The sequence below is a fragment of the Athene cunicularia genome, assembly GCF_003259725.1.
Source record: "Athene cunicularia isolate RWA chromosome 1 unlocalized genomic scaffold, athCun1 chr1_part1, whole genome shotgun sequence".
In the NCBI taxonomy this organism is placed as follows: Eukaryota; Metazoa; Chordata; class Aves; order Strigiformes; family Strigidae; genus Athene; species Athene cunicularia.
The window spans coordinates 30289027-30302126 of NW_020799091.1; the positions used below are offsets into that span (position 1 = coordinate 30289027).

Here is a 13100-nt window from a genome sequence, read left to right on the forward strand (position 1 = left end):
AACAGCCCACCACCCCCCCTTTGAAACTTAGAAACAGAAAGCAGTTCAAAATCATTACATAATGATTTAAAAAATTTTAATAAGCTTAAAAATGGAAAACATACACTTAGTTTACATAGTGTACAAAAATATTTACAAATACTTCTATTAAAGCACAGAAACAGCTGTAAGGAAAAAACACTGCACATAAGCATACCCATATACATAGAAAAACATTGTGCCTTAGTAAAGAAAGTGCCTGGTGCATTTATAAATCCATTTGTGAATTCAAAAATCAGTAATTTTAAGTGATTAGAGTTATTTTGAAATTGCAATGAAATTTCTTTAAGTGGAATGTATGATTAACCAAAAATGTTTACGAGATTAATACAATGCCACAAAAATACAAAGCTATGCACCCTGCTTTGCTACCCTCTGTGAACACAGAAGGACCATCTTATGACCTGCATCTCACATGTTTCCTTTCCCAGAATTCAACAGCAATATTTGTAAGAACTTCAACATAACTTTTTAGTTAATGGCCCTGAAGTTTTTGATAAAGTATTACCTTTTGGTTTAAATGTGTAAGGAAGCTATGGTGGATCCATATAAAGTATTTACTTGCATGTAACAGCAACCTGGGCCCGTTTGCTATACAGAAGTGTTCTGGGTTTGAGTGTCTTTTTAAAGAGGTAGTCTTTACCATAGACCTACATTTGGAGGGGTTTGGTTCTTTTCTGTGAAAAGGCACATCTGTGACACAGGCTGAACTGTTCAGTGTAAAACTCAAACCTTTCAAATGACACATAGCATCCGGTAACCTTTACAAGTAGTTCTTCCCAACAACGGAAGAAGCACAAACAGTTTCTCTGCAAGATAGGCAGATGATCATGGACTTGTTTGAACTTCATTCCTACTTGCAATTTACATCTGAATATGTTGAAGTATCACGCTGAAAACCAAGAATGATACATTGGAAAAAACTTCCCTCAAGCTACGAAAAACTGACAACTGTAGCAACAACACTTTCAAATGAAGCTGGATAATTCCCAGCAAATTATGCAGACATTTAAGGACTTGGAACACAGGAAAGCTCTAAAACCAGAAGCAGATTTTGTATTGCAGCAGGTATTTTACTGAACTAAAAGCCTGCAAAGGCATCTTGTGACACTTCCACTTAATTAGAAGCTATAAACTATTACAGTCAAATAGTATATGCTTCTGAAAACAGGAAAAAACACAGCTCCTTGGTACTACTGATCTTTCTTATCAGAAAGATTGTTCTTTGCCTCTTATTAAAACACTGCATCTGAGTCAACAACATCAAGTTGCATTGCACATCTTCACATTCAAGAACATTTAAACAGTTGACAGAAGGTATTTCACCATGTTTGGTTCAATCTAGAAAATAGTGCACATCATCCACTGAATCTCATGAGCAAGGCATTGCTACAGGAGCCAGACTGCCTTGAAATCACTTCCAGGTTGTTCTCATTCACAACAGTCTTGTAATGGCCTCCTCCTCTGGCCAGCATCTTAAAGAGCAAATACTCAGGGTAACTTACAAGTTGCTCTAAACTCAGACAGTACATGAACAGAATTCAGTATATGGTTCAAGCATGTCAGGAGTCCAATTTCTTCAGTTGTTCATATGTCAGAAAGAACTGGAACAGCTGATTAAGGAAAAGTGTTTCCTGTTCATGCAGTGCAAAATGTCACTTCACTAAAGGGCAGCAGTATCTGTGTGAAACTTCACTTTTCTTAGTCCCCTCCTATGTAATGGTGCTGATTGACCATTTTTGCTATGCAGAACAATAAAACTTGACTCAGGGCACTCCTGTACATGAACAGCTTTTAGGCTGGTGATGCCAACTGCTTTCCCATCCTGGTTCCTCAGGATCTTAAAAACACAGGACTAGGGAAGCAGAAGAGTACTACGAAAGCCTTTAACTTTACTCACTTACCTTTGATAAGCTAAAGTAGGTTTGCTCATGGAAAAAAAAAAAAAAAAAAAAACAAAAAACACATTACTACCAAGCCACTTCCCAAAGTTCTGATCAGCTGGCTCTGGAAACACAAACCAAGGTGTGTGAGACTAAAATACAAAAAGACTTCATGGCTAACTGCCAAGAGTTTCCCCACTTCTAGAAATTGCCCCTATTTCTAACTTATCTGGTTAATTTTATTTAAAAATCAGGCTCCAAACTAAGGAAATGAACAGGTATGAAATTGGAGGAAAAGAAAATATTTTGCAATATCACATTCTAATATTCACTCTGTGAATCACAAATTCAATCTGACCAGCAGCAGTTGACTAAGAAAATGGTCAACTACACAATGTTCCATACATGAAAAGGGAATATTTGTGCTGACATGGCACTTTCCACAGACCATTCCATGGAACTCTATCAATACTTGTTGTTGTATGGCTAGCTTAATAGTTTTGCCCACTTTTGAAAAAGGATACAATGATATTCCAAGGACCAAGTCTTAACCAGTTTGGCCAAAACCCTTTATATAGAGCAAAAAAGCCTTCATTCTTCCATGTCTGGAATAAAGCACATCAAGAACACGCTTATGTAATTCTTTATTAGAGAAAAATCTAAATACTATCTCAGCTAACAAGATTTTTATACCACTGAAGGGAATTTCTTAGTGCTGTAACCTTGATTTAAATATACTGTATGATGGGATAAGGAAACATTGCACTAGATAAAGCCAAGATTCATAATGCCTGCAACATTACCTGGAAGGTAAAGATGCAGACCATGTCATTTAGTACCCACCCCAGATTCATCCAAGTTGCATTCCCAGACTTGTTTTTTCAATATATTTCCAGAGTGCTACATGTAAACCTGCAGCTCATGTTAGGCACCCACCTTGAATTTTTTCCATTTGCTTTATGGACAAAATTGCAGTGGACAGCATGGCCTGGATTGTTACACAGACTGGACTGTCTGTCAACAGTTTAGACACCAACAGCGTCCTATCCACTCCTCTCCACGTAAAAGGCCATCATGCTCCCACCTCATACCCAATTTAGGTATTGAAGAAGCCAAGCCAAAATAATCAAAATCAGAGACTGACACTGTCTTTGGCTGTACTAGGCTTTCCAATATGCAGTAAGCAACAGAGAAAACCACCTGCCCCAGAAGATGTTGTTCTTTAAGAACTAACCTATGAAATTGTAGTTTCCTATCAATATCCTAACATCATATAAAGTTGAGAGAATGCTGCCAGGAGACTCAGTCTACACATCCAAGTACCAAAAGGAAGTAAGTACATGCAGTAGATACTAACTTTCTTACTGCCCTTCTGTCAAGAAGACAGGAGATAAGTTTCACACCATGTGCATTATTGGCAGGACGGTCCCTTTGATCATAAAGGCAAAAAAAGCATATCCAAGTTACTTGGATAAATTTATAGGGGAACTTAGAACAATTTCAAGTTCTACACCCAAATAACTGCTTGATGGCATCAGCTTCTAACGTTGATATGAGAACTACTTACTTGTAACAAGCAATCTAAAGTACCCTTGTAGTTTGAATATCCTCCATGTTGTTGGCTTCTCTGATTCATCATGCGTGTTCTCACAACATCAATTGGGTTGGAGGCAAGGGCTCCAGCTAATCCACAAGTAAAACTTGAGCTAATAAAAGAAAGGTTTAATGAAACAACCTACCACATTTAAACATGCACAGGAATTCCCCCTCCCCAGAAAACATGTAGTAATAATGAGTGCTTAGTGCTTTTAATTAAAAATTATATCAACTAATAGATGTGAAAAAAAATTTTATTTACTATAAAGCATCTTTTTAAAGATTTGACATACAGCCCTTGTATACAGTTTCTGTATACTTGAACAGCTGTTTGTACCCCTGAGAATAGCAAATATTTGATTGGAACTTTCCTCTAACCTCAGTTTACAAAACTGAAGGATTCAGACCATCCACAAAACAAAATTCTATATTCAAAAGAAAGTTAAATCTAAAGCCTAAAAATAAAATTCACTTCTATGCTATGTGCTACCATTGAGATGCTACTGCATTAAAAACTATACACACATCAAAAATATATTTACATCTAGACTGATGACAGGGAAAAAAAAAAAAAAAAGAAATCAAGATTCACCCCCCATAATGAGCTCTGCAGACAGTTAGTGATACAGACTTACAGGAAGTGAGTATATACTGTATCTCCCATAAATCCAGACATAATTATGTGCTTCTTGGTAAGGTCATACACTGGCAGCTCCACTCCAACAACAACAGCAGCTCTCTGTGCTGTCAATGATACCCCCTGCCAAAAGAATTTTAAATTTCAACTATATCCTTTAACTTTTGTGAACCATCAGAAAATTCTATCTTTTATAACACAAAGCAACATACCATGAATGTATTAAGAACATTTTGAATTCAAATAAGGCTAATAAGTACAAGTCTTAAATGTATGTGCTCCAGAAGTGCAAATTCAAATTAACAGATAAATCACTTTTCCATGATGAACAGCAATTTCAGTTCCTTTATGCTACTCCATCTTTGCTTAACATCCCAATTCTTACATCAACAGTCAGCTAAGACCTCAACAACCAGGTGATACTGCTCCCCTCACTGCTAACTGAAAAACTGACAAAGGAAGATGAACAGAGAAATGGAGATCAAGAAACTTTGCAGAAAAAAAAACATGCTAATAGAAAAACATTTCTATTTTCCATCTGATTTAGAACAGCTGTCCATTCTTGGTCTTCAGTTGTTATACAGTCACTGACTGTAACTGGCATAAGAGACAACCTACAAGTCTGAGCACAAGAATTCCTGAGCTAGAGAGATGCTCATTAGTACCCTGATACACAAATGTTCTTTAGTACACATTTTTTAAAAAAGAGCAGAGTGCACACACTGCAAGGTGTCTTGAAAAGGGTTGTCAAACTGGTCATAGACCAGTTACCCTAATTTAAGCCTCCATTTGTCTCCTTTTTTTAAGGAGCAGCCAATCCTTGAACACAAGATTGGCAGTAACCCTTTGCCAGAATTAACCAAGACACCAGCAGTGAAGCAGTCATGACAAGCTACATACATATTAGGTACTGACCTCTCCATATTTTGGCTGAGAATACTGTGGAAGTACATGAAATACAGATGAGCAAGAAATTGTACTTAAAGTGTAGGATATAGTTCAAAACCACTTGCCTTCCATAATCCTTTAGTGCCTTCCTTTTGGTAGATCTGTATGAAGTTGCCCATCATTCCTCCTTGAATCACACTACCTTGGGCTTGCATTCTGATCTGAGATTCATTTGAAGACAGTTAGAAAATAATTTTCAAACATACAACCCGTAATAGTTTACTACAGCTTTATTAACATTTTAAGTTACAATCTTTTAAAGTCAACTTCTCTTTGAATAGAAATTAACAGCTGACATTATCATAACCACGATGCAATCTTTTGAAGTGCCTTAACTATCCAAATGCAGCTGCTAATTTTGAATGAGTACATGGTGTAGTTCTTAACTGCATTAAGTCACTTCTATTTCTGTAATTATACACTACTCCATTTAGATTAGACTGACAGATGGGTTCTGCAGGATGTCCTTGACAGCATTTTTACAGGAACGTGTTAAAATGAGAGGTTAAAAAGATTAAGGGTTCAGCTAGTGACAACCATGGTCTTGTGGATTTCTAAGAATGTCTTCGGGAACCTGCATGGTAACTACCGAATAAAAGTTTGGTGACAAGCAAGTTGGTACATGGATATGATTTTGAGAGATAACTAATCAAAGTCACACTTGAAATAGAAGCTTATGTTTGAAATGCCTCTACATAGCCACAATAGCCTTATGAAGGATTAAGTTTCTAGTAGTTTTAGAAAAAAAGTTTTAATTTTTCATTACAGATAGACATGTAAATAACCTGCTATGCTACAGTTTTGTAAGTTAAATACCATCAACCCTTTTAAGTAACTGGAAAAGAGGTCATTGACTACCATTAAGATAACAGCTTCTTAAAGAGGTGATTATTTCACCAATTCACTTTAAATGACTGATGCTGGTACACTGGATTGCAAAGCCTCTCTTACAGGACTGAAGAGCCACATAGTACAAGTAGCACTCACTGAAACTCTTGCCTCTAAATTGATCTTCACCTATTCTGAGCATAACAGTGTTACCAAGTATGCACTATGGCTTCCACACAAACACTATAGCATGAAGGATAAGAACAGTCATCTTAAATTATACTCTCCCCACTTCCAGAAAATGTTATGAATCCAACTACCTCCCCAGCCATCAGCTGCCTGTTGCATACTTCCAAATAATTAGTATGGACCAGAAGAAGGTTCCAATAATCCAGGATGTTACTGATTTTTACAAGTGAAAAACTGAGAATAAATAGGATTACAAAACAACAAATCCTATATTCATTAGGAGATTCCTCATTTCCTCAAGGAGAGGATGAAAACTAAGGGCAAACTCTACATAATTACCTTTAAGACATCAGTAGGGTTGGCAATAGATGATGAGATTACTCCCGAAAGAATGCCACACAGAACATTTATCATCAAGGTTTCATCTATTCCATAAACAAAGAAAAAGAGTTTAGCTGCAGATTTACAAATCTTAAAATGCATAAGGGCAGGATGATGCCAGCCCTCCTTTAACCAAAGAAAGTGCCAGTTACAGAAGCCTTAAAAACTGCTCTGACAAGTCTTCCTTGCTGACTCACTTTGTTGTAATTGGTATAAAGAATGTCTTCTCAGTAGACTTGTTCAAACTGCTACAGTAAGTTACCAAATGGAGACAACCAGCTTCAAGCAAAAGAGTCTTCAATTAAATTGAAAAAACCCACTCACCTTCTGGATGCTCAACAAACACTCTTTTTAAGCTCTGGTAAGTGCCTATTTTTATAGTTCCATATGAAGCTTGCCGTAGCATTGCAGGTGCAATCCTGTAAAAATAGGCAGTGATAATATTTATGCTCAAAATTGCAAAAGATTGATTAGCAAATACTTTTTAGAGCAGGAGGGACTGAACACAAGATATCTACCAGAGAAAGGTTTGTTCATTTAATTCAACAATTTAAACTCACTACAGACAAAACAAGGGTTTGTGATTCTCTTTGTTTAGGTTCTTTTTTTTTTTTTTTATAAAGCCTGCAAGAACAGGAACAAACTGTGGAAGGATTAGTATTAGAGCGTACCTCAAGTTGTTATCTATGAAATAACTGGCCAGTTTGTCTGAAATGTAGTCTGCAGATTACATCTTTACCCACCATCTTCCATGTTTTTAAAAAAAAATATGACCATTTATACACAAAGATTAATTCAGTGTTTCTTCCGAGAGATGGAACAGACAGAGTAGCATGGCATAGAATAACTTAGGCTTAGCCTTTTTTTTCTGCAAGTGTTTTTTTTTTTTTTAAATATGAAAAGCTATTGTAGGGTGCAAGCATTGAACCAATCTAAGCTTGGGCATTCAACTGCCAGGTTAATTGAGGCTAATCAAATACCTTGTAAATCCAAACCTCAAGAATTCACACATATATTGGGTTTATACTTATCAATATACTGTTCATAAACCATTACTGCAAGTCATTTAATTTTACCCAGAGTATAAGGCTTTCAATCCTTCTTCTCTGCATATTCTGACTAGTGCATGCACCATTCCACGGTAGCGAATCTCTTTATATCTGGCATCATTAACTTGACCTTGAACCTGCAGACGTGTTTTGGTCAGATCAATGGGGAAAGTACCTTAAAGAAAAATCAGAGAGAAAAATCTATCAAGTACTTAGCTAACAAAGGACAAGATAGAAAAAACAGCAGCCTTTATAATATATAAAAATACTCCCAGAGGAAAAGAAATCTCTCTTACCAAGACTTTAAGCAACTGATTCATTTTATGTCACCTTGTTTCTTCTAAAGCTTGTCAGAGGTCATACCTACTTCTTCCTATGTTTACATTTTATATTCACTATGTTTTCAGGAAACATGGAATGTCTGGTTGTAAACAGCCACACTGAAGAGGATTGTGCAATCACACTCAAGTACAGAGTTTGCATGTGTATTTTACCAACATCTTTGAAAAGCATTTCACTGAAGGCAAAGAAATACAAATTCCATAGGACAAGCTATACAGATTCTAGCCTAGAACCTGAAAGAGCAATAGCAGTAGTACCCACTGCTGTTACTGCTTTCCTGCAGCCTACTGCTATGTCAAGTTCACAATCTCCATCCTCCCTTTATGAAAGGGTTTAGAAAGCATATTCCTCCAGAGCTTATCTTTAGGAAAGGGACCACCTCAATATTCAATACTCACCTAAACACTAATAGGAGTCAGGATTAGCTACATCTGTTTAACAAGCTTTACTAGAAAAGCAAGGCTTTTATGAATTGCTTGTCTTCCTCACAAAGCTTTTAGCATTATTGGCCACATTCAGTTGAGTAAGCAAGGTTTCAAACTAAAGTTTGAACAGGATTCATTGGAGAAGGTCAAAAAGGAAAACAAAAGAGTAATTTTAAGTGTAATTTTATACTACATCTACTTTATTAGACAGATGCATGCCAAACACATGACAGACTATGTTCTGCTACTGCAAAAAAAACCCAGATTTCTCCTTTATCTTCATGTACATGCATTTCAGGTAAGACTTTAAAAGGATGTTATTTTAGGTTTTTCTTTAGAGTAGGCACTAAAACATCAGATGCACTGGCTCACTCTAGCACTTACTCTGTGTTGGACATTAACTGAATTTAAGCGTTCAAATCTGAATAGCCACTCACATTCAAGAAAAGGGAATTTAAACTGCAACACAGCTACTCAGAAAAGCTAAACCAAAAATTTTACAAGTTAAGAGCTTGTCTACTCTAGCAAAACAAGAGCTGTGCATACTTACAACCACTGTCTAGGAACAGATCAACAAACACCAGGTAACAGAATCCAAAGGCAATGTTTGTATATGAAGAAGACTCACATGGGATATGAATTTAAGACAGAAGTGTTCTGACATTATAACAAAATTCTGAGCAACTCTTCAGTCAGCCTTAAAGAAAAAAACTATGCTGTAGACTATATATATTATATATATTAGACTATATATACTACTTTGTCACTGATGGCATAGAAGGCAGCTTGTTTTAAAAGGGACTATCTGATCAAAATAAATCATGTAAACAGCTAAAGGAAAAACTTACCACATTCTGCAGTGATTGATGCTAAACCTCCATAAATAAAGGGCTTCCAGTTTAGTGCTGACATTATTGATTCTTCTTTCTGTAAAATGAGACAATGATTTAATGCTTCTGTAAGTACATCTGTTGTATAAATATATATGCTGACATTTAATAAAACTGTTCCTTGTCCATTTAAGATGGACCTTCCAAGCATACTAAGGGTAAAAACATTTAATACCTTTGACAATTAGAAGTCAGTGATACTGCACAAAGCCACCCAGGTTCAAATCAACGTCTCTACTATGCATTTTGGCCACCACTGTCCTCACCATGAAAAAATAAAAGTAGTTTGTCTCCCAGGCATGACCTTAAGGAGCACTGAAGTGAATAACCTCCAATGACTCTTATCAAGCTGAATTAGTTTCACTACATCCTGTAATTAAATGGAACATTAAGACAGTCATTACCAAACTTCTCCCTTTTTTTTCCTCCTGGTATCAACATTACATGAGCCAATACACTTTGACAGAATATAAAGGCACATACAACATTTGCCTCCATTAAGGCCTATTTCTGCTACCAGTCTTCACAATATTAATTCTGGTAAATGTTATACAAAAATAGTGTAAATTGCGTGCATTAGGCCTTTTACAGTAAAAAAGGGCTGCTCTAACTCAGAAGCCACTTGAGTGAATTTTACAAAGTGACCACAAATCATGATTAACTATGACATATGCTTTGCAAAATGCTAAAGTAATCCAAAAATCTTCAAAAAGAAATAAGAACCTCAAAACCAGACCACTCCAGCCCATACAAGACTGCCCTTCCCAAAACCAAGTAGATCTCTTCACAGCTTATCATTCCTCTTCCTCATAAGTACCTTCCATTCCCCATTTTCTGCAATATCCTCCTAAACACTGGATTCTACAGTTATATTTTTGCCAGTTAACTGTGTGGAATAATTTTACTTGAAATAATTTCCCTTGGCACTTCCATTCCCTGTTACCTTGTTTGTTCACCTGTACTCTTCAGATGGAAAATAATTGCAAATACACCAGTTACTTAAGCACCACCAAAGATGAACCTTCTTTGGTCACTTCCTCTAGAAGTGTCAATAACTCAGTGTCCAAGTGAAGTTAAGAGAAATTGCAGACACTGATAATGCCTTAATAGTTACTGCAGCCCTAGTTTTCCTTTTGTCATCTTTACTTCACAAGGAATTACCCAGGTCTTCAGACTTCTGACACTCAATACAATTTTAAAAACCCCAAACATAGGAGCTCAAAGCACACACTTTCAAATACTCAACAACCAAACCCACAGAAATCCATCTTACTCTTTAGGCCACTGCACACAACACCACTGATGTAAAAAAACACAAAGAAAAGGCAAGTAAGGGCACCCACTATATTGCCGAAAACAGTGCAGTACAAAGATAGGAGCCATGGCCATGGACCATGACAATTTTTCAATATGAAAGCAGCAGAGCAACATGGGTAATAACACTGTGCCAGAAGCAGGACACTTGCAGCTCCAAGTTCTATTCCTGTCCTGTCATGATTAATGGCAGATAATTTAATTAATGGAGACATAGCCAAGCTCAGTTTCCCAACTATCATCCACACACAACCTTTGCTTTTAAGAAACTTACCAAAACTGAATATACAGTTAACTTTTTTCTACTCAACACATTAAAACAAATTTTCACCTATCACAAATACCACAACACTGAAAAAATTAAAATATAACTGTAGTTTGGTTTGTATTTCACTCTGCTTAGGGAATGAAGGCTACTCAGTTTTTCTGTGTAATTCTGGGGCACTGACACAAGAAGTATGCAAGCACAGCCAAATAAAGTCCTCAGACTTTACTTCAGTCTGCTAAAGTCTGTTTACTAAAGTAACTACTTCAGTAAATCAAATAAAAATTTACTACTATTAGCTGAAGTTTTATGTACAGAATTACCCTAATGCAGATATTTTATAACACACTTCCTTTGACATATCCCAAGGTGAAGGCCTTACATTGCACTGGCAATGTTTGTACCTCTGAAAGGCTTACTAGTCTCCTCTCCTGCTGTTTACACCAATCTAATCATCTGAGTCTTTCCACTTATTTCTACCTTGTATCCTTCCTTCTAGCTTTCCATAATTACAGGAAGAAATTAAAGCAGAGTGACAGAGTTATCTCAAAAAAAAAAAAAAAAATATTAAAAAACCACCATCAAGCAACTCTGCCCCTTCACCTCAGCTGTATCATTTTCTGAATTCTTGTTCTGCTTCTTACTTGGTTCTTCCCTACACTGATAAAAACCAGTAAGCATCTCCTTAGAAGCATCCCATTGGCAATTGAGAAACTACTTAAAAACTAAGTTCAGCCCTCATTATAAAATAGAAGTCTCCAATTTTACTAGAAACAAACCATCCTTACCAAATGTACATTGTCGTTCCCTGAATATCAGTAAGGTGACAGAGGTGATACTACCCCTAAAGGACACTAGGTGAGGTTAATACAGCCATTAATTCACACACTCTTTGCAAGAGTCAGAAGCCAGTGTAATTGCTTTTAATTGGCAGCGTGACTGAAATAATGTGTCACTTGAAACAAATATTTAGATATTTCCCCGTTAGAGAACAGACTTTAAAAGAATCATAGAACAGTTTGGGTTGGAAGGGACCTTACAGATCATCCAGTTCCAACCCCCCTGCCATGGGCAGGGACACCTTCCACTAGCCCAGGTTGCTCAAAGCCCCGTCCAACCTGGCCTTGAACACTGCCAGGGAGGGGGCAGCCACAGCTTCTCTGGGCATTTTATACCAATGTCTCACTGCCCTCACTGTAAAGAGCTTCTTCCCAATATCTAATCTTAACCTACCCCCTTTCAGTTTAAAACCATTACCCCTCATCCTATCACTACACTCCCCGAGAGTCCCCCGTCACCTTTCCTGTAGCCCCCTGTAAGTACTGGAAGGCAGCTATAAGGTCTCCCTGGAGCCTTCTCTTCTCCAGGCTGAACAACCCCAACTCTCTCAGCCTGTCCTCATAAGGGAGATGCTCCAGCCCCTGATCACCTTCATGGCCTCCTCTGGACCCACCTGAGCAAGTCCATAACGAATTTTGTATTGGTTAATAATATTGCTAGTATACTAAGCACACAGTACACTCCAGTTTACAGTAGGCTTCACTGTTTAAAATGGATTTGACCCTTGAATGTTACAGAAGGCTTATACTAAATTAGTTACTAGCCCTGGAAAGTTATTCCCTGTAATATAAGCATGCACGTGTAAGATAGTTATCTAAGCAATACCTTCTAACTACATGGATACTGCAGACACACAGCTCAGGCTGTCTATTCAAGAAGTGAAGCAACATCATAAAGTAAAAAAAAAAAAACAACAACAAAAAAAAACAGAGCTAAAGCTAACAAGCTTCGTGGCAAGTTCTTGGAAAATACCAGTTGCTTTTCAAGCAGGAAGCCAGTGAGAGCCCCCTCCGCAGCTGCAGGGGTTCCTGCAGCTCCCTGAGCGGCACTGCTAGCCTGCCTCAGCAGCCGGAGCAAGGACACAGCAGCACCTGTGAAGGGGCGAAAGGAGGCAACAACCTGCACCGACCAGCTCCCTTTCAGCGACAAAACGAAACACGGCTCCCTCCTTGAGACGAAGGGCATCAGGAGGAAAAAGACTATGAAGAGAAGGAAGGGGCGCGTCCCGGCTCGGGAGTGGAGGGCTCTGGAGAGCGCCAAGCAAAGCTCAGCGACCCCCCGCCCTCCTCAGAGCTCGCACTCGGTGAAGCTCACGGAGAAACATCTGCACCTGCCGGCGAGGCGAGAGGCGACCCCCCCACCCCCGACCGACCGACCGACCGACCGACCTGAGGGACCAGCAGCTGCCGCCTCCCCGCTCACCGCCGAGGCCTCCTCCACGCCCCGCCGTGCCGTGCCGTGCCCGCCGCCAGGC

At 38.1% G+C, this 13100-nt stretch overlaps 1 protein-coding gene across 2 annotated transcripts in view; it reads right to left on the reverse strand.

Moving 5' to 3' along the window:
- The window catches only part of SLC25A30 (solute carrier family 25 member 30), a 29302-nt gene that overhangs the window by 11697 nt on the left and 4505 nt on the right, over positions 1-13100 (reverse strand). The window contains exons 2-11 of one of the 2 annotated variants that reach the window (XR_003398014.1): positions 13049-13060; positions 9166-9244; positions 7578-7725; positions 6826-6920; positions 6460-6545; positions 5169-5264; positions 4154-4278; positions 3490-3628; positions 2447-2527; positions 637-1643 (exon numbers count right to left, since the gene is read on the reverse strand). Coding sequence is in view for 1 of the 2 variants with exons in the window: in XM_026845109.1 (XP_026700910.1) it covers positions 1602-1643; positions 2447-2527; positions 3490-3628; positions 4154-4278; positions 5169-5264; positions 6460-6545; positions 6826-6920; positions 7578-7725; positions 9166-9244; positions 13049-13060 (903 nt within the window). In the remaining variant the exon portion in view is untranslated. Of the gene's footprint in view, positions 1-100; positions 1644-2446; positions 2528-3489; positions 3629-4153; positions 4279-5168; positions 5265-6459; positions 6546-6825; positions 6921-7577; positions 7726-9165; positions 9245-13048; positions 13061-13100 lie in introns of those variants that run through there. The other variant, XM_026845109.1, reaches the window with a different exon arrangement.